Source organism: Tauraco erythrolophus, chromosome 1, assembly GCF_009769465.1.
Source record: "Tauraco erythrolophus isolate bTauEry1 chromosome 1, bTauEry1.pri, whole genome shotgun sequence".
NCBI lineage: Eukaryota > Metazoa > Chordata > Aves > Musophagiformes > Musophagidae > Tauraco > Tauraco erythrolophus.
The window spans coordinates 62,236,143-62,258,214 of record NC_141465.1 but is presented as its reverse complement, the minus strand read 5'-3'; the positions used below and the strand labels follow the sequence as shown (position 1 = coordinate 62,258,214).

Below are 22,072 nucleotides of genomic sequence, written 5' to 3'. Positions count from 1 at the left end.
TAGTTGGTGTCCTCTGTAGTTACTCCTTAAAAAAAAACAAACAAAACCACACACACAAAAAAAAACACCACAGGAAAAAAAAAAACAGACCTATTTAGTACATGTTGATTGTCTTTGAGTATCTTGCTACATGTTTAAGAGATTATGCATAACACTTTGAACATGTAAGATAACTATTGAAAGTACTCTGAAATATTGAAAAATTGCAACTGATTTATTTCCACTTAGTGAAACACTAATAAACAGATTGTGGGAGTGCAATGTCCTATTGGAAAGAGTGTTTCTTGTAACAGGAAACTGGCCAGCTCACAAATTTAAAATTGAAAATGCGAGCAGAATATAAAATTATATCTTCAGGATTTCTGTGGAGACATGCATGATATCCTGTCACCTCTGAGGGGCAATAATACAGGCAGTTGCATGTTTATTTGCATTTCTGAACAGTGTGTGAAAGTAAGTACATCTGTGACACACAAACCAAGATACTATACCAGTCTTGCTCCCTTTGTTCACTCTGTTATTATATTGCTATCAGATTCTGAGCCTCTGAAGATTTAAATAACCTGAATGTATATTTCCAGTTGAGTTTAATTAAATTTGAATTTGGCTTGTTAATGGTACTAAGTAATTAAGAATTGGATTAATTGTTGAAAGCTCTGACAGTTTCAAGAAAACATGATTGTGTTTGCAACAGGCATATAGGAACACTTTCCATGTAGCTTATCTTTGTCAAAGTGTTGAATACAGATAAGTAAGTGGAATTGTTTTGTTTGTTTTATAGGTCTACCTCGATCTCGTAGTCAGACGTGCCTGCCTGAACTGTTAAGATTTCTGGGTCAAAATGTACATGCAAGGAAAAATAAGAATGTTGATATCCTTTGGCAAGCTGCTGAGGTATTTATTAATCTAAGCATCTCTGCATAGTTCAGTTGATTTTCTGTATGCATATGTATTTTCCCTGGTTTCGTTACTGCTGTGTTCGAATTTCATTTGCTTGCTTGTAGCTTGGAATTGCTGTCAGGTTAAATCTCTCTAGAATGAGACATGGAGAGATAAAACGTATTTTCCACATCAGTATTTTCCCTACAACTCATGTTAAGAAGTTTTGCTCTGTCAGTGATGACAACTTTTGACATCAAAGCCCTACACAGCATTTGTGTCTCTCAAAGGAGGAGAAGTACAAGTGTGTTCTCTGACAGAAGGTTATGCATGAAGAAGGAATGACGAATTGTATATCCCGTTTCTAGATATGCCGCAGACTAAATGGTGTTCGATTTACAAGCTGTAAAAGTGCCAAGGATAGGACTGCCATGTCGGTCACCCTAGAGCAGTGTTTGATTCTACAGCATGAACATGGAATGGCTCCACAGGTCTTCACCCAGGCTCTGGAGTGTATGAGGAGGTAAGAGTTTGACTGCGTCACTTATTCCTAAATGAGGAACCATGCAAACTGCAGAGAAGCAGTCGTCTCTGTTTCTATCAAAAGAAAAAAAAAAGTGAAATAAAGCCAGAAACTGTAAAATGGGCTACTAGAATTCATCCCTCCATTGCATGTATTAGTAAGTTGTACATGCTAAAGCTGGTTGTTACCAGATTTGCATCAGATTGGCTTTAGTTTTCAGTAGTGAATTGGAAGTTTTCAGAGAAGCATGTAAAAACATGTTTTCAATTAATGCTGAGCATACAGAACAAGAAACTAGTGCTTCTTTGAAAGCTGTTAAATGATGAGGTTACCTGAACTGTCATAGTACTGGGTTTTTTAGTTCTAGATCAGGCAGATTTCTCAAGGATGACCTGTCTTTTGTTCTTGGAAACAGACACCTGCAGTTTGCACTGGTTTCCACGTGTATTCTTTAGCAGTGAAAACACTTTGCTCACTGGGCGAAATGTCAGTATGAGTGTTTCACAATACAGCAACCAAATTTCATCACAACGTGTCAGTGTGCTGTTGTTGTATCAATACAATGATGTTCTGTATTCTGAAGCAGCAGAGATGTTTGCAGAATTACATGCTGTACTAAAAAAAATAAATCTGTTTACTGTTGTTCAATGCCTTGTTTCAAGCACTGCTGGAAAACTCCGTAACTCACATACCAAAAGAAAGGATAAGAAATCTAGCTTTAGTCTTTATCAATGTAGTTCAACAATGCTGTTCAGTCCTGTTTTTCAACATTCACTCTTACTGAATGTACTGTACTGTGTGTCTTCTCACCAAATTCTCTAGAGTGTTCAATTCTCTTATCCTTTCTGTATGTTTTTGCTGTTTGACCCTTTCTTACTCTTCAGTAACCTAGAAGGAAAATGTCTCCTATAATAACACTTGCAGCCTCTTACACTAATAATTTGGTGTTTATATCTACATCTGTTTGGATGTCGCTGGACTTTTTTATTTTCACTTTTGCTGCACTTTTTGCTGCATTGTTACAGAGTTAGTACAAGACATGAAAACTGCATTCAGAGAAAAATTTAAACCTTGGTATTAGAAACAAAACTTGGAACAGCTTTGTGAGGGAGAAGTTATTAACTTAAAGTGGAGCTACGTGGCTCTATTTAAATTGTGTAACTTGTCAGTTTACACATCTGAAAGGAAAAAAAAAATTGTTGCACAGTTGTTTATTTAGTAAGGATAAAAACTGAATGAGTATAATACCAAGAATCTCGTTACTTTCTTTAGATTAGTTACTGAGTTAAGTGGTTTTTTATACAGTCATGGACACCGTAGAGACAAATGTTAACAATAACATTGTTTTGGACCTTCAGACTGTGAATTTAATATAACACAGGATCGGATAAAATATTGATCCAAGAAATGCATTGCTTTACATTGACCTACACAGGGATATTGAAAGAGGACAAATTTAATCAAAATCTTTGGCTCGTGTGTTCTAGCAACATCAAGGACTTGCTTTGACAGGTGAAAGATGTGACTTTGTCTTCTTCTGTTAAATCTTTGACTAAGAGAGATTGTGCAGAACAAATACTGACTAGTCCTGAAGGAATATAAGATTAGACCATTCTTCAAGCTCATTACTCTCTCTTCCTCACATCTCATTGCTCTTTGGAGTAGGTGGTTGTGTTTTTAAAATTATCTGCCAATTCTGCTCATGAACAATGGCACAGAATTAATTAACAAGAGAAATAGGATTACAGAAGAAATGTGTAGGAGTCCAACTCCAGCCAAACACACTTCAGCCTGGCCAGGATGACCTGACCTAGATGATAGACATAAGAAATGAAAGGGTAACAAATTACTCCCAGAACATTCAGAAAACATGCAGAAAAATTTTTCTTTTCACTTGGATCTTTTATTTGTGTAACTGTACTGGAAAAGGTTCAGTCTCAAAGACTTCTGAAGTTTCTGGGGCAGTTGGAAGGATGGGGAAGAAGTACTATTAAGTTGTGGGACTCAAAAAAAGTATTTCATCTCTCCTCTACTGATAACTTTCCAGAGAAGAAAAGCATCCTTGCTTACGCTGTTCTTGAAAAATGAAGAAAGCATCATCTTCTTCCATGTGATGTTAGTCTTCAGAGGTGCTAGGTCCCACTTACTAGTCCTCAAGGACTTCCTTTCCTTCCTAGTCTTGTGATAATTATGTGTCTATGATAAGTATGTTCAGTGAACATGGACGTCAGGGAGAAAACATTCAGTGTTAGTTGTAAATTCTTCTAGAAATTCACAGATACAAGTTTGTGGCTTTTGCCTTAGAAACAAACATTGTATTAGAATAAACACACTTTTCTCTAAATAACTCACGGCTTTTCCAGTCCCAAATCAAATCTCTGGTATCTCACAGCCTACAAATAGTAAAATCATAATGATACGTCTGGAAGTCCAAGTTACAGAGGAAATTACTGCCTCTCCAGTAAAGGCAGCTCAAGAGTCAAAGTCCAACTGGATCACATAGCCTCTTCCATCCGCAGCAGCGCCAACACTCCCCGCTAGACCTGTGACTCCCTGCCCTCCTTCCCCCTACCAGATTACTGTCCTGTCAGATACGCCAGTGAAGCTGTTTCTGTCAATATGCTGTAATCCAGTTTCAATCAAAATCAGCCTGGGTTGCAGAATCCTTTACATGTTTAAGGTAGCCCAGCTCATTTTCATTAAACCAATAAGGAAGTTGCGACACAAGCAGTTCATCTGACAGAAAAGAGCTGTCTCTGATAGAGGCTCTTGAAAAGCAGCTGGAAATGAGGTGAGGGAAATAATCTCTTCTACCTGCCATGGTGCTGACTGAAAAGACTACATAATAAAGCCCTGACAGTCATGTTTGGATATGACCACTCAGTGCAATAAAACAGCCATGATAATAAGTTTTGGTTGGATTTCTTCACCAGTTGGCCTGCTTTAAGAATGAAATTGTGGTGGGTTGACTTTGACCATCTGCCAGATGCCCACCTAGCTGCTCTCTCACTCGCCCTCCTCAACAGGAAAACGGGAAAAAATATTATTAAAAGTAAGTTGAGCTAAAGACAGGGAGATCCTTTGCCTGTTACTGTTACAGGCAAAACAGACTCAACTTAGAGAAAATTAATTTATTGCCAATAGATTTGGATGGTCCGAAACAAAGACAAAAATTAAAACACCTTACCTCCATAACCTCTTTTGTCCCAGGCCCAAGTACTTCACTCCTTCGTTCCCAACTCCTCTACCTCCTCCCCACAGTGAGCAGTGCACAGGGGATGGGGATTGGGGGTTTGTGGACAGTCCATAACAGCTCCTCTCTGCTGCTTCTTCCTCTGTACACTCTTTCTCCACTCTCGTGTGGGTCCTTCCCATGGGCTACAGTCCTTCAGGAAATAACTCACCTGGTCCTCCACAGGCTGCAGTGTGGATATCTGCTCCAGCATGATCTTCTCCACGGCTGCAGAGGAGTCCTGCTCCAGCGCCTGGGGCACCTCCTCCCCTCCTTCTTCTCTGACTTTCATAGATTCATAGATTTCTAGGTTGGAAAAGACCTTAGAGATCATCGAGTCCAACCATCCCTAATCCCCATTAAACCATATCGCTAAGTAGATCATCCACCCTATTCTTAAACACATCCAGGGATGGGGACTCAACCACCTCCCTGGGCAGCCTATTCCAGAGGCTGACAACCCTTTCAGAGAAGAAATACTTCCTAACATCCAACCTGAATCTCCCCTGACTAAGCTTATACCCATTTCCTCTTGTTCTATCTTTGGTGCTCGCAAGGCTGTTTCTCACATCTTTTCCCATCACTTCTCGCTACCATGTAGTGTTTTGCCTTTTTTTACATTCACTTTCCCTGAGGCGCCACCACCGTGCCTTCAGTGGGTCTACTGGAGCTGCTGGAACCAGCTGTGTCCACCACAGGGCAACCCCAGCCTCTCCTCACAGAGAGGATTCCCATACACGAGCTGGATTAGCAGGAAATTTGCTTTGTCTCTTTACCTCCTAGAGGCTGTCTGCTGATGAATGTTTTGATTTAAGACACTGCACAATTTTGTATATCTGGTATTTCCAAAAGATGACGTTTCACCCCTCGGGTGGAAGCATCTACGTGGGCCAACAGCGACAAGGAAAGCACTTTCCAGCTCATGCCTCCATTCCCACTGTACATGTCCATGCATATGTCTTTGTATAAAATTGAGTGGCTTATTTTTAATGGTAGAGATGTGGCATGTGATGTTCATGATGTCATCTTGTAATTTTGAACCTTTCTTCCTTCTTTCCCCCTCCCATTGTTTTACTTCCTTATCTATATCCTAAAACACTTTTCTTCCTCCAGATTATTCTGTTGAGCCTTTATCCACCACTTTCCAGACATTAGCTTTTCACTTACTGATTCTCCTGATCACACACACACGAAATCCCCCCTCCCTGCCACTACAATGATAACTGGGCTTTGTAGACATTACAGATTCAATCTGCCCTTATCCAGTGTAGGCATCGGGAGTGAAAACATATTTTGGTCACCAACTTGGATGTCTTAATCCAGATGAGAAATACAGTTGGTTTAGTTCCCTGCCCACCTAATTCCATTTGACTCAAACTGTTGCCAGTATCTGAAGGCTATTTTTCTCTTTCGCCACCTCCAGGGTATCTCTGATGTCTTCCAAGACACTGTCTGTTGGTTACCTAATTTTGCTGCGCAACCAGCAAGGTTATGTATCACCTTTTATGGATGGAGTGAATGCACTTGTTCTAACAAGATCAGGCTCACAGGTTGCATTTAGTTGTTGCTTTGTTAACTAAAAATAGAGTTGAACTGCACAGGGTATAAGAGCGATCCAAAGTGAAACACCACACCACAAAGCCTCAAGTTACCCAAAGAGGTGTTCTCCATTGTACACCTTTGGTGCTCAAAGCAATGTAGGGAGCAGGAACATAGTGAGATGGGCTGTGCAGCATGTCTTGCCTTCACAGGCATATTTGGAGGTACTTCAGAAACACACATTTTGGAAAGCATATTGATACTTATTTTAATTCATGTTGAAGCAGAGAAGTGGGTGGTTTGGGGGGTTTTGTTTACATATTGAGCAGATAGTTAAGAGGTTAAATTATTTCACTGCAGCCTACATGGAAAGATGTTTGAAAGGGTCAAATACTACAATGGTTATTCATGTTCAGCTTGCTTTTCAGAGCTCCACTTCTTTGCAGCATGCGGAAGCATGGCAGAGCAGCATGGGATATTATTGCTTTGTAATCTGAAAGAATGAACATGGAAAACCATTTATGTTCAACCTACATGTGTTTATTTTCAGTAGACTACAGTACTTCTTTCTTATTTTTCTCTTTTATTCTCTTTCCCTCTCCTTATTTCTGTAATTGTGCTGAAACATATTTTTGAGATGTTTTTCCACTCTTTCTTTACTTCATCTTCTGGTTTTGTTGTGCTTTCTTCCATGTTTTTTCATTTTCTTGACCACCTTGTGTTGCCATCTCTTTTTATACATTCATTTGCATGTCTGTCTTCCTTTCCGTTTTATTTTTCCTCCTCCCAACCTTCTTCCTTTTCACAGCATTGGAACACGGGAGGTAGTCACCCAGAAGAACTTGAGTGGCTTGGTGCCCATCCGAGATTTCAGACTAGATCCCAGCCTCCTCTACTCTATTCCTTTACTAGCTCTCAGCCCCAATTTACTGATTGTGTGGCTGTTTCTGAGCATAGCATACCTGGTGGCCAGGTTACGTTGCAAGTGAAGATAAGGTTAAAAAAAAACAAAACCAAAAAAGTGCTTGAATGTGTATAGCCACTTGGTACCTGCTGGACAAAGGAATGTGTCATAGCATTGTCTGCCAAGAATTATTATTATGCCTTACAATTTTACGTTTCTATTGTACTAAACTGTAAATATATATCAAATTATTTTATCAAAAAAAGATAAAATATTGTATTGAAACTTTAAATTATTGTTCTGCTTTCAGTGCTTGTAACATAGTCTGACATTGGCCTGTTACCTCGTTACTTTAGCCGGCCTGAAAATCTCTTACCAAATACAGTTTTGTGTTACCTGTTTCATGTATTCCAGAGAAAGGAACTCTGTCTGAAAAGAATTTGTATCTTTTTGTATATTTAAGGTGTATGCTAATCTTGCCTTTCATTTTTACGAGGTATGAAGAGAAAAACAAAAACACGGGTGGGGTTTATAAGAAATTATAAGAAATTTATTTAAAGAAATAAACAAATTTCTACCTTCATTTCAAAGCATAATATCCAAATTACATTACTGAACAGTTTGTAGAGCCATAGTCTTGTTCCTTTCTCATGGTTAAGTATGTTCCAATAGACTAGTGTACCCACTCAAAAACCAACTGGCGGTGTGCTGCATGCAGAATTATTTCATTCTATTTGTAGATCTGCATTTTGTAATGTATTAAAGACGTAAAGAAAATGACGTGTGGTTAGGAAGAGGATGTAATTGGCATTGGCCTGCTAATGATCCGTTATCTGTTTCAGGTACTCTGTCATAGAACTTATTCTGAAACAGGGTCATTATCATCCTATAAGTTACAGATATTGGTCTTTAATATTTCAGGCAAGAAGAGGGAGGTATCAGTTAGCTCCTTTAGTAGGTGGGTTTGAGGTTTTCCATTGGGCTTTGTTTTAATTAAACTAGACTAAATATTACTGTTATTTCCATTTTTAAGTGTTGGACAGCTTTAATACATTATGATGTTCATAGTGGCTTAGAGATAAACGAATGATGGTAAGTTAACATTCATTTAAGTGGTGAGACTAAAGCGGCTTACCTAGTTTGGTCACGCAAAATATTTGCAGATGAAGTTTGATCATCATTTATACATAACACCAAATCGGGAGGGGCCTATTTAAACGGAAAGATTTTGTCGATGCAGTGGTCTGGCAGAGCTTGTCAATAGCAATAGCTGATCAAAAAAACTAACTTTATTTAATGTAGTTTGCTAAATTCATAAAGGGATTTACTTCGCTTGGTGCCTGAGACGACAAGAAATTAAGCTTCTGAGGAGAAATCTTCTAATACTGTGATGTCTATTTTCTACTATTATTAACTCGCTACAAAACATAGTTAGCTATAGCTTTTATTATCAGTTTTAATGGAATTTGAAAGCTTCTGAGAGAGACAAGCTTAAACAAAAAAAGCACAGTTAGAATGAAAATTAGAATAAACTCCTAAAATTGGTGAATATTCTAACAACAAAAAAAAAAAGTATGTGGTTATATTTGTATCTTCATGAAATCAGACTGTACAGTACACTATCTCCTGGTATTTTTCCTCACTGTTCTTCCAATTTTGTTTTTAAAAGAAAAAAAAAAACCACGAAAGACATATATATATATATTTAAGCATGTATCCTATTTATTTTTAGTTGCAATAAATGTAGGTAAAGCCTTACTGTTAATGAGATTTAAAATCATGGTATGATGGTATTGGACATATCCATGTCCTGTGCTGATATCTGGCACCATTGTATCTCCGTACAGATCATCTCTTCTTTCTGATTAACGCTGGTTCATGTGCTACAGGTTCCAAAATCTACCTTTTTACAAAGTGAACAGATGTCACATTGGACTGTGGCCTTATTCTTGCAATATCATGAGTGTCCTGGGCTCAGTCTAACAATGGGAAAGTAACTTCAGTAGGAGTATCTCCACTGAACTCCCAGAGATTATTAATCTATTTAAATAAAGTATGAGGGCTTTGTTCATGACTATCATTCGGGTTGCAGTAAGACCACACTCAAATTAATCTATTACGAAAGCCTAGGCTTTTTGAAGGCAATGTTTGGGGTTTCTTTCGTAAACTTTGGTGGGGACGAGTTTTCATCTTTTTTTCTTTTTTAGCTTGGTCTGTGCTTTCGTTCAGGCATTCAGATTTAAAATGCTGTAGTGCATACTGCTTATGTGCCTCTAGCAGAAGCATCATGGCACATGAAATGGTGTTTGAAATACATCTTTGTCACGGTCTCTGTGGCCCACCTGTGCCGTAGAGGGACATGTGCAATAACGAGATGCAGTGGAATGAATTATGAACAGAGTGATTCACTTTGGAATAAAAACACTCATCCAGCATCCCGTATTTGCTAGTTAAACTTACTGCTTTATTAGCGCTCTGAACTGTAATTTGTGCAAATTTTCCATTAATCTATTTGACTTTAACAGCCTTTGGAGGGGTTTTGTAAACCACAAAACAATGCCATAAAAAAAAAAAAAAAAAAAATAGTCTCATCATGTACAATCCATCCTGTAAAAGGCAGACACAGAAGACAACTTTCAAACTTAAACTGTTTCTTAAAGCAAAAACTTACAATGTTTTATGAAGTCAAACTAGTGGTACGTACAGAACACAGTTATAGTCAGTTTAATTAACCAAAATTAGAAGAACGGTGAGGTCAGTACAAGCAAGAGAGCTTTCGAACTGAACCAGAATCCAGACCCTCCTTTTGAATCACATAAACACAGTTTACTGGTAGATGCTGCAGCCGTTTCCAAGACAGGAGTAACAGGACATTTCCACCATAAGATGATGTACTGTACACTTTGCCATGAAGTTCTAGTATTCATTGTTTAGGTTTCAGTTCTCTATCAGGGAAAGACATTCTCCTGCAAGCCTAAATTGGTTAATAATATATATTTAAAAGATAGTGCTTCCTCTTTGTATGTCTGCTTTTGGATATAATCAAAGGAACTGTGAAGTAGCTTTACATGTGTAAAGAAGCCTTATAACTGGAGTAGTTTTTTATTGTAGCACAGAACCTCTTTGTAATGTGGGGCAGTTGCACCAAAACACTCGGTAAAAATTAAATTCTACACAGCTTTGTTTCATTGGGGTGATAACACAGCCAGTCTGTTTTGCACCCACACAAAGCTGCTATTTCATGTTTAAGATTTTTTTTTTTTTTAGACTGTGTTGGTTTTGAAGTCAATTTATGCATGCAGAGATAACTGGAAAGTCATTATTTTTGTATCAGCTCTAATCTTTAAGCAAGTACTGATAATACTGACATACAGGGAACAATACAACTACTTTAAAACTCTTACTGAGAGAACAGCAGTTTTTCTTTTTCAGCTTAATATACTAATACATTAGCAGAACTGGTTGTAAGCAATCTCTTGGAATCCCTGTGCAATGAAGCGGCACATGAACTCCACGACACTGTACCCTGAAATACATGAAACCATCGCGAATGAACTTTTTCAGTAGATGCACTGCTGCTTTTTAGAAATGCAAAACTAGCAATCAGACATAGCATGTGTCCATTCTGTGTGCTTCTTACTAGCATTGTATGATAAGTCATCATTTTTAATATTTGCAGTGGCAAATTAATTAAACGCTCATTAAATATAACCAACTTTTTGTTAATGCTATAAAATAACCAGTTCATTTCATCTTAGTTTAAGTCTTTTTTTTTTTTCCTTTTTACTGCTGTCATTTTTTGTGCTTGTTTTTTTTCCCCAGTGAGGGTTGTCGGCGAGAAAATACAATGAAGAATGTTGGATGTCGCAAGTATGCATTTAATTCCCTGCAACTGAAGGCTTTCCCAAAGTATTACAGGCCTCCAGAAGGAACTTACGGAAAAGTTGAAACATAAGCATACTATGTCCTTTAATTGCTGTTCCATTCAAACATGTGGATACACTCTAGATTAATACATGATTCTGTCATCCAGAAGAGATAAATAACCTTTTTGTACGTTTCACTAGGTTATACAGAGCATGTTACTTACAGAATTGGAATCTATAGTAACAATTACTCCGACACCTTAGCTTGAGAATAGTGTGATGACTCTCTGCCCATTTAAATAGCCTTCAGTGTATGTCAGATGAACAGATATTGTGCTACTTAATAATTACCTATATGCAAATAGCTAGGTACCTCCTGGATGGGCAAGGACTCTAGGAACGGCGTTTAGGCAGCTGTTTCACATAACATCTTTTTATACTGAGTTGACTTGAGATTGAGCTTTTCATAAACTTTTTAAAACTGAGAGTAAAACTCAAAAGTTGTACATAAAAAGGGATTGGATCCTAGACAGTCTATTAACTGTAGAATGCATTGTTACAATCAAGAAACCGAAGTTTAACTTTTACAAAAAAAATCAGCACAATAAAAGCCAAGAGTATAAATTGTTTTACTGTATATAGGATGCCATCTTCATATATGAAATTAACAATACGTGAAAGGCCAGGCGTATGAGGTCTAATTTCTACTTCTGTCCAAATAAAACAAATTCCTGTCGTCTTCGGCAGATAAGGACTTGGGCACGCATCTTAACTGATTTTAAAAAATGTTTCAAAAACATAACGATGCTTAACCATTAATGCCAGCAACAGTTCCCCCTGCCCCTCCAAACTATAAAGCAAGTGCAACAACCAAGTTGCCAATGTTCAGTATGTTCCATGGTATTGTATATTAATTAACACATTTTTACCCATGGCTTTTTATACCACTTCTGGATTGCAAGCACGAGTATCTCGGGGGATTACATATTTTTTGATTAGTGCTTTTAATTTTTACTCTATATCAATTTTGTATGTCAATACAAAAATTCTCAAAGTGCCCAACGCATCCCCGTTACTCCATAACCCAAACTGGTTTCTGTTTACCTTTGCATTTTACCTGGGCAGACATTCAGAATCCTGGCGGGGGGGGAAGTATGACTGTTTTCAGAGTGTTTCTGAGGAAGGTGGCAATGCCCCATGTTGACAGAAAGGAACTGCTCATGTGCTACTGCTAATGCATGAGAACCTCAGGTGTTCTAGCTGATGACTAAGGTGATCAGTTTGATAGCATTTGATAAAAAATGTTCAACAGATCACCTCAGAAATAATCTTGCAAAGAATGCTTTTGAAGCTAAGATACCTTTTTAAAAAGCAGCTAAACATTCATTTCCGGATTTTCACAGGATTACGTCATCTCTAGCTAGTTCCGTTTAGCACACTGTGCCCTTTCCTCCCTGGTTTCTAAGGACATAAGCTTTAGAATAGGAAAGTTTGCTCATTTATTCATGTGGGAGTAGCAACAGCCAGGTAAGTATATGGCTGTTTTCTGATTTTTCTCCCTCTCACTGATGTTTGTCTGTGCTGTCACTGCTCTATCAATCAGTCATGTTCATTCTGCTCCCATGTAGGTTTGGGGGTTCCAGGTCTAGCAGTTTTTGCATTTTGCTTTTTGCAGTTCAACACTGAGCAGCATCTCACAAAGCCAGGTCAGAGAGTTCTGCTGAACTAGGTTGTTACTATTCTTTCCGTCTCTCTAGGATAACAAACACTGAATTCTGTGCAAAATCAGTGTATTGTAGTACCAATCCCAGGTCTGAACAAGTCATCTACAGTAGAACAGTCCCTTGGGAATTTTACAGACCCTGTTCACCGATTAATAGATGTATTGATTTTGTTTGATTTTTTTTCTAATATGTAAACAAATGTATGGTGAAAAACTTTCCAATGGGATCTCTTTAGACATGTTATTCCATTAGTTCTGCTCAACCTTCAGTCCCTGTCCCATTATTAAATGCTACATTTATTTTTGTATAAACTATACTCTTTATATCCCTTAGTTTTTATGAGTTGATAATTTTATTTTGTATATTTCAAACATAGTTAATGATATTTTAAGAAGTCCTATATTGTTACACTAAAAATCTTCCAATGTTCAGCTTCAGAAGAAAATAACAAGAGGTCTATTGTAACAATAAGCAGAGCCACTTTCTTAGACTGTGGCCAACGATCATTAGATCTTCTCTAGAGCTTAGCGATCCTTCATTTATTTTGTATACCAATGTAATGAGAGATAGTTCCCAAATTTTCTGTGTGCATGGTTTTTGCTCACCTTTTTAAAGCGGTGGGATACCAGTCTCAAGTGCTGCATTATTTTGTTTAAAATTCTCTGATTTCAGTATGCTTACATGTAAAAGATCGTTGTCCAGCTAACATTTTCTACGCACGACGTTGTCAGTACATGCACATCGACGGGCTTGTTTAAAGGGCATAACGAACAGTAAGATCTCGAGCAGTTCATCAAAAAAGAAAAACTGCGAAACTTGAAATCCACATAGGACGCTTCACAAGGGTGAAGTAGGCTTTTCTGTTGCACAGGAGAGACAAATTTAAGGATTACTGTAAAATGAAGTTCTGTCTAATGTTCTTTTTTGAGTACATTTTTTAAATTATAAAACATACAAAGGTAAAAAAAGAAAACTGTTGCCAAGTATGTTCTGTGTATGTTCTGTGAAATGACCTACAGCACAGTTGCCTTTTGTTTCGTTTATACATGTAAAATTATTGTATAATACAACACTGTTTTGTCCCAGCACAATTGTATTTGCCAAGCTTTGTGCATTGAAATATTTTTATTTATTTGGTTTTGGGCAGTATTAATATATCATAAACATATGGCTACTGTTTTATATATTCTAGTTCATCCAATCCATGTATGCTGTAAATGTGCTAGTCTTTAGGATGAAAACCAATAAAGAACTGACAAGGATAACAGATGGTGGCTTACTTTTAATGCCTTCGTGGTAAATTAAAATAAACGCTTTCAGGTTCCTTGACTTGATATGCTTTATCTGTTGGAGAATATACTAAGCTAAGTTCTGTATGGAGATATTGCACACAGATATGCAAGTCAGGAAGTAGTTACTTCTAAACCCTGCCAAGTAACAGCCGCTACCAATTTTCTGTAGTCAAGTCAGGCACCAGTTTGTCCAACGTGCTAGGCGTTCAGCAGCAAGATTTAAACAAAGCAGCAGTATGACATTATTTGCTTGTTTAAATGTTATATACTTTCTCCATTAATCTTCTGTAAGACCCTCCTGAGTTTCATTCTCTGTTTTTTGCTCTTCCTTCTGTTAATAGAATTCCTTCTCTGCTGCTGCTTCCCCTTCAGCTAACTCACCCCTCCAGCAGCTTTAGTAGTTGTGCTACTTTTCAGCAGGGATAGGTTGTCGTTGTTGATTCTCATTTTGATTTCAGGTTAAATAAATTTTATGTAATAGTGAATCCAGACCATCCTGATTTCAATAAGATATAAAGAACAGAACATAATTACTGTCGCTGGATGTTTGAAAACTGCCAAATACAATTTTATTTGCATGAAAGAGGACTGAGGACCACAGGTGGGGCTCAGTGAATTACTTTTTCTTGTTACACAGAAAGAAAAACAGTACTAGAAGAAAATCCACACTGTTATCATTCAAAATGCAGAAAGAGAAGATGCTTGACAGGTAGGAACTCCTAAATTGCAAATGCAAAACACATACACATACATGTGAATATATATACATATGAATAACAAGAATTTCAGGCTATGAATGGGAAAGCTTACTTCAACAGCAACCTCTTACTCACATTATTTTTAACATCAGGCAAACTTCTGCTCCCAATTAATGAAATATTTTGCCCATTGCAACTGACTCCCGTTGGCAGCACGATGGTGACCTGTGGAGCTGTATCCTACTTTATTCAGTAGTGTCCAATGTGATCAGTTGGTGGCATGAAAATACAGTTTGCAAGAGCCTGGTATCCCTGCCAAGCATCCCATTTTTTTTTCTGAAGTCATGCCAATATTAATTTGTATGTTATTTGCCAGTCTGATCCTGTAATTTCTGGTATTTTCTGTATTCCGCACAGATTTCAGCATCAAGTTCTTATTTTTTGTGGTGTCTATTGTATTTGTGCATATACCCGAAGTGTTCTGAATGTAAAGTTGTGCAAATCTGTATTTTATAGATTTTACAACGTAAGGAATGTACTGTACATCCCCTAACATAATTTATTGTAAAGTTTTGGTCCTTGCAGTCAAACTACTTGAGATAATGTGCTGCTTATTACTTAGACATATCACTTTGTACCTAACTCCAAATCACTATGCTTGTTGACTGTTCCCAAGGGAGTAGGGCAGAGGAGCCTTCCCAGTGTCTCCAGCAGTAACAGCAGCTCTAACTTCAGACTAGATCACTTGGCCCGGAGTCAGTCACTGCCCATCGGGCTCACTGAAGGTTGGATTATTCATAAAGTGGAAGAGAGATTACAATGGCCAATGGGAAAGGCACTACCTGGAACACGGAACGGATTACGCTGTGGCTGAAATCAGTGATCTGGGGTGGGAACGGTTTTGTTTGCTTGGTGCTCCCATCAGGGTCACTGGAAACCTTTTCTGCTGAAACCACACAGGGATTCCTGGCAAAAACCTTTGGAAGTACGTCGCAATGGGATGGTGGGGGAAAGAGAGAAGAAGTTTTAGAAAATTCTCAATCTAATTTAAAATTATAACTTTAATGATAAGGAACGTAGAATTGGGATATAGAGCAGTTACTTATCCGCAGGACCTCCAGATCAGCCCTGATTCTGGTACCTCCGATGCGTGCTGAATTGCTTTCATTTGCTGCTTGGCACACGCTGATAAAGCTTCGTCAGCACGCGCAGCAAAGCACCAGTAAAAATCCCACTGCTGCCCGGGCCCGGGGCCAGCTGAGCTTACGTACCGGTACGATGCCGGGAAAAAAAACTGCTCGGGTCGCCTGATCTTTAAACCAGGATGGATGCAGTTAATCCGTGCGTCCGTGACGTAGCGAGCCCGCCATCCGTGTGTAACGAGAGTAACAAGAACACGAATAATCAACACAACCAAAACTCATTAACTGCCACCAAAGACCTTCAGAGCGCCACCTCGACGGTTCCTGCGGCGAGGAGCCCCGTCACGTGTTTTACAGCTCCCCGGCGCGCGCGTGCGCACGGGCGCACGCGGGAGGCTGAGCGCGCGCAGCCGCAGAAGCCGTTAAGGGTAACCGCCCCGAGCGCTCCCCGCCCCCCCCCGACCCCCCGCCCGCAGCCACCCGTTGGCACGGACACCGGGCACCGGACCGCGCCCCGAGAGCCCCCGAGGGGCCCCGGCCGCCACCCTCCCGCCGCGCGGCGACCGGTCACAACGGGGCGGGCGGGCGCGCGTCAGCCCCCGCCCAACGGCCGCCGCCCCCGCGGCGCGAGGCGGCTGCCGTGCCCTCACGGGAACGCTCCCCCGACACCCGCCCTCGCGGGGCGGGCCCCGGTACCGGGGCCGCTCATAAGTTCCCGCCCGAGGAGGAAGTTACCTCAGGTGGGGCTGGCGTTGGTGGCCGGGTCGCCGTTGCGGTGATAGATACCCCGCTTGGCCGCGGTTGGTAGAGCCAGTGAAGGGCGATCCGCTGCGGCGGCTGCCGGCTTCCTTTCGGGAGGAGGCTGGTGAGGGAAGCGCCGTGAAAGCGGCGGCCTGGCTGGTTGTTTCGACTGGGTGTTACAGGGGCGTCCCCCCTCGCCTTGCCCCGACGCGTTACTCCAAATTGTCCTTCCTCCTGAGTGAGGGCTGCTCGTCAGCGTGAGCTGTCCCCTCTCCTTGGTCTGCGGCGTCGCTTTTAGAAACATGCTAGTAATGTAGTATTCTTTAATCCGACAGGACTGAGAATCCTGTTGTTAATATGTGTTAGATCCTGCACTTTAAATATAACTTCCTAAAAATTCCTGCTTAGTCAGGTAACTGCTTATCTTTTAGATTTTTATCGACTTGGCATATTGGTGACACTTGCAATTTCCATTTTGAAATAGAGGCAAGTTGATCCCTCAGAGTTCATAAAATAATGTAGCAATAAAACATGTTTATATGAAGGAGAGAGAGCTAAGTGCTCTTAATATTTAACTGCAAATTGCTTAAGTCGAAGCTGTGTCTTGGATTACTGCTGTTCCCCAATAGTGCAGATTTGAGAAGATGTGAAAAGCAAAATTGAAATAATTTGCTCTTTTTCTAGGTACTTCAAGACATTTATTAAATTGCCACTGATTGATGTTGGTATCGGGCAGATGGTGGCTCTGGCATCTGAGATTGAAATCCTGGAGATTACCTGTTGCTATAGAAATGCTTTCTCTGAAAATGTCTGTAAAAATGCCCTGCATGTTACAGGTTTGTAACAAACATGATGTGGTCTAGCCTAGATGTGTGACAGCCATCCATCAGTTTTGAATAGCATGTTAGCTATAATGGGGTACAGTCATTCTGATGTTTTTTTCTTTCTGATCTCAGAACTTTCTGATTCAGGGTTATTCCTGCCCCATTTTTTTTCCTCTAATCATTGAGATTTTATTGCATGTTCTTCCTGTTCTGTTTTGACCAAATTTCCCATAAGATTGACAGGACTTTCAGTTACAGTGCATGATGTTACGTTTTCAGTCAACTTTAACTAAAGTAAGTTGTATGAGAGAGTGAGTATTCCTTGAAATGCAGTGGCAATATCCACAACTCCACGGTCTTTAGGCAAAGGGCTGAAATTAGTATCTTTGATTTTTCTTGGTTCCTTGTTGGGTTTAGAATACTTTCATGAGATTTCTAGATCTTCAAAAAAAGTGAACTTTCTATGTGAAAAATAAGGCTTTACAGTATCTTTGTGGGAGTAGTCTCTGGAAGTAGCTAACTCTGCAGCAACACTGTGAGACATGGCTCATGGCAGGAGCTTGAATAAAGCTTATTGAGAATTATCAGCTAGTAGAAGTGCTTAATTATTGAGTTGAAGAACGGTAGTGCTACTAAAAATTCATCTGGCTTATTTTCCTTGGTTCCAGCCCCTTTCCTCTAAGAAGGTTCATGAGCTCAGCAGTAATTTGCAAAATGCAGATGTACGCCCTCCTCTGCCGGGGAGGCCGTGGGCATCACAGTGCTTCTGGGAGGTTGGTGTGCAGGAGCAGCCTGTGGTGTGGTGCAAAGCAGCACAGTGCAGCCAACCAGCAGCTGTTTCTCGAGGAACTGGTTTGAGTTTCCCAAGCCACCGTGAAAAGTGGTGTCCTCTTAGGTGTCTTTTTCTGTGGCATTTGTGTCAGGGGCTCCCTGCAGAGCTGATTGCAGCTCTTGCTCCCAGGAGCTGATGAAAAGAGGTGGTGTGGAATTTGTTTTCCCCCCATGTCAGGCTAGTGTGACTCAGCTTCAGGTGTTTGTACCACTGCACTTGAGAACACTTGTCTTGAGATGCAGGGAAATGAGAACTATCAGATGTTACGAAGGGGAAAAGGAAGGCACATCAAAGGAGGCTGGAAGATTTGTTTGTCCTGCCTTCTTCCCTTGTGAGCAAAAAAGGAAAACGGACAATGTTTATTTTTACTGTGTGTATCTAAATTGGTTTTGTACTGTAACGTGGGCTGACTTAGCATGCGAAATCCGCATTTCATCCTTGGCTGTGTGTGCTGGTTCTGCAGTGAGTTACACATTACAGATTCTGGCTCCGCTGCTGCCATCAGCTTTGCAAGAACCACTTTGACTACATCTACAAAGGAAGCTTGCCACCCATAGCTTGCCTAACTTGTAGGCTTTGTTGCTCCATGTGTTGAGCTTCCTGAGGCTTTCTATATTGGGAATTGCTAATAAGGAAGTTTATGGTTGAGACTCACCTGGGCTTGGGCTTCTTTTTCTCACTCAGTGCTGGGAGAAGAGACGGGCCTTTGTACATCCAGCCTGGCAGGGCACAGCCACAGCCTTACCCCAGCTGCATTTGTCACACCCAGTTAAGTGACACAGCTTGTGGACAAGGAACCTTGTTTGCTGCCTGCACCCTCTGCTCTCCACTGCTCTGAAGCCCTAAGGAACCCAGGCACCAGTGTACGCCACTCTTCCCCTCCAGATCCTCCACTGCACGAACTGGTTGCGCAGGATGCTGGAAACTTGAGCTCTTCTTTTTCCCATCTGTGCCTCTCTTCCCCCAGTCATCCTTGGAAGACAACTCCAAAAGCACCAGATGGCTATTTTGGTGCATGAGTTGTTATCCAGCATGGCCCTTTTCCAGTAAGGTGTTGAAGTGCTGCTGGTTTAGGTTGTGGGACCTCAGGATTCTACTGAGTGGAGAGATGGGAAAGTGATTTCTCATCTTGCCAGGAGGGATTGTCAAGGTAGGCAGGGCGAGTGCCATGGGGTATTTCCAGTTGCAAACTGTTTCCTGAAGCAAACGTAACCTAGGTTAGCTACCTGGTTTTCATGATTTGGGGTTAATGCAAGAAGCAGCCTCTTGTTTGCAATTCCACGGCCCAGATGTTCCCCAGGTACAGGCTTCTTATGTTGGCTGCCCGATCCCTGAAGGTGTTCAAGGCCAGGTTGGATGAAACTTTGACCCACCTGATCTAGTGGAAGGTGTCCCTGCCCATGGCAGGGGGATTGGAACTAGATGATCTTTAAGGTCCCTTCCAACCCAAACCATTCTGTGACTTCATGAGCAGTGACATTCTGCTGGTATTTGTCTGCTCTGGCAACGCTCATACTGGTGGGGCTCCCCAGGGGCCAGAGAAGCGCTTGTTTTCTGGATCCTTCTTGGGCTTGGGCAGACACAGAAGTAGTCCTAGATGTCTGGAGAATTACTTAATTAAACAGGCAGTTAATAGGTAGGATTGGGCAGCCAGCTAGATTCAAGGCTTAGCAACCTAAATTAGGAACCTTGAAACATCTGCACTTTGTGATAGGAAAAACCAGCCCAGCCTCATGTCCTGTCTTTGACAGTGGCTCCTGCCTTATAACTGTGAAAGGACAGAATAAACATCGCGTGGGATTTCCAAGTGTATTTGTACAATTCTTTTATGACTTCCTTTTTTGGAAGTGTCTGTGGCAGAAGTGTCAACTCTGAGTCGATTTATATAGTGCTGTTATGGTGCTTTCTGTTGTGTCACATCATCTCTACTTTCCCTTCTCTGGATATTAATTTCTTTATGGTTTTTTGGGATTTCATTGTTTGAGTCCTCAGAGAATGAGAATTAGGAGGTTTATGCAGGTTGTGCATGGAGTACCTGACTTAAACTATGAGTTGTCTTTATGGTGGAGGTAGTTAACTAGAAAGTTGATGGCTTGTCAACAATCTGTAGGTGGGGTTGTTTTTGCATATTACTGGTACATTCCTGTCTACTGTCAGACTATGGATGTACATAGACAGTAATCTGATCATTACTCTTGTTTTCATATTGTAAATCAAGATTGATAGTTATTTAAGGAATACAGAACTGTTGAATAGCATTACTAAAAGAGTGGGCAGCTTTTCCAAGGAAGGAGAACTTTTTAGCCCATGGTAGTTTCAAAAGACTTGATAGGACTGAACTGCTGTTCTGGTCCCACCACTTTTCCGACCTGATGAAAGATTTGGTGACAGCGCAAAGTCTGTACTTGCAGAGATTGAGAACGACCATATGAGGGCACGCAGGGGCTGTTCAGGGTCACCCACAATATTAATACTTGAGTGCCACCTCAGTGTCTTGCAGATGCAGGGCACTGCGTTAATGCTGCCGGTTGGTTGCTGAAGAGTTAAGCAGGAAGTCAGGGCTAAAATCGAGTAGAAAAATGATGCTTAGAAGGGTGGAAGCTTTGAAGGTGCTTAGACCTAAGGTGGATTTTGCTTTAAAACATTTGCTCTTTTCTTTGATCAACATTTATTCGTGGATCTGGATATGTAGGTGACATATAGTGACCTGAGTTCTGCATGGGACAGGCACAGGGCTCTTTTGGATCTCGGTAAGAAAGGCAGAGCAGCACATAGTGTAATGAATTTGCCATTTTAATATGGTAGAATAAAAAGAGGAATATAGACAGTGAGTAAATCTCATGTCTTGTCAGGTACAGGGAACCCCACTTTCCTGCAGCATCAGACAGACCCGGGATGGATTCCCACGGCAGGCTGTGCAGATCTCGCCCCTGGGGAAGTTCGGTCCCTTCCTGCACCGCGGTGCCTTTGTCTTGTGTAAGGAACAAACCCATCGATCTCCTCATGACAGGTAGGAGTGTCCTGTCCTCTCTTTCATGATGTTCACCAGAGCGCAGCACCACCGAGCAGGGGGCATTCAGCACATCTCGTTGCAGTGCTGTGTCCGTAGGGTTATACAGCTGTTACTCGTGCCGATGTACCAGCTTCTCAAGGCTGATGTAGGAGGCCCAGCAGATCCTCAGGAGGCCCGAGATCACTAGCTCCTCAAATACGATGTCTTCCACAAAGCTCCTGGTACAACCTGGAAGAGTGCAGGGCTGCAGCAGGGCTTTGATATTGAAACTAGTTAGTGGGATAGAACAAACAATTAAGAAATGAAATACTCAAAGGGGAGAGAATGTGGAGCCCTGGAAAAAAGCTTAGCAAAGGCCTTTCACAACAGTAAAGTGGACTGAAAGATTGGAGGCTAGAGCAGAAACAAATGTTTTGGAGGTTGGAACAAAAATACAAAATAACTGCATAAAATTCCTCAAGTAGGGGGTGTAGAAATGAGTTGTAAAAAAGTTCTGTGTGAACTGGAGGAGCTGAGGGTCTTGAACACGTACAGACCATTACAGGTTAAAAGGATTCAGTATTGGGGAAATAATTTTGTTAGGTGAGCAGATATGGAAAAAAAGATACTGAAAGCATGTAGAAGGGGAAAGAAAGAAAAGTGGTTCATTTGTGGATAGTTTGATGAAAGAAATACCAAGATAAATATAGGAAATAAATAGTTTGATTGGATTAGGCTCATCTGGCATGTTGTGATACTATGCTTGAAGAGAAGCAAAAGCCTGATATGACTAACAGGGTGTGCTGATTTGTGGACTTTCACCATTGAACTGCGAGAACTTTCCAGTTCCTCTTGGTTTAGGATTTTTGGCACATTACTGTTGA

The 22,072-nt window shown here is 40.7% G+C and overlaps 1 protein-coding gene across 3 annotated transcripts in view; it reads left to right on the top strand.

Moving 5' to 3' along the window:
- The window catches only part of INPP4A (inositol polyphosphate-4-phosphatase type I A), a 132,843-nt gene extending 118,922 nt beyond the window's left edge, over positions 1-13,921 (top strand). For all 3 annotated transcript variants that reach the window (XM_086619311.1, XM_086619302.1, XM_086619294.1), the window contains 3 exons: positions 782-894; positions 1,248-1,402; positions 10,900-13,921. In XM_086619311.1, coding sequence (XP_086475437.1) covers positions 782-894; positions 1,248-1,402; positions 10,900-11,032 — 401 coding nt within the window. In that variant the 3' untranslated portion in view covers positions 11,033-13,921. The remainder of the gene's footprint in view (positions 1-781; positions 895-1,247; positions 1,403-10,899) is intronic.
- Positions 13,922-22,072: the final 8,151 nt, after the last annotated feature.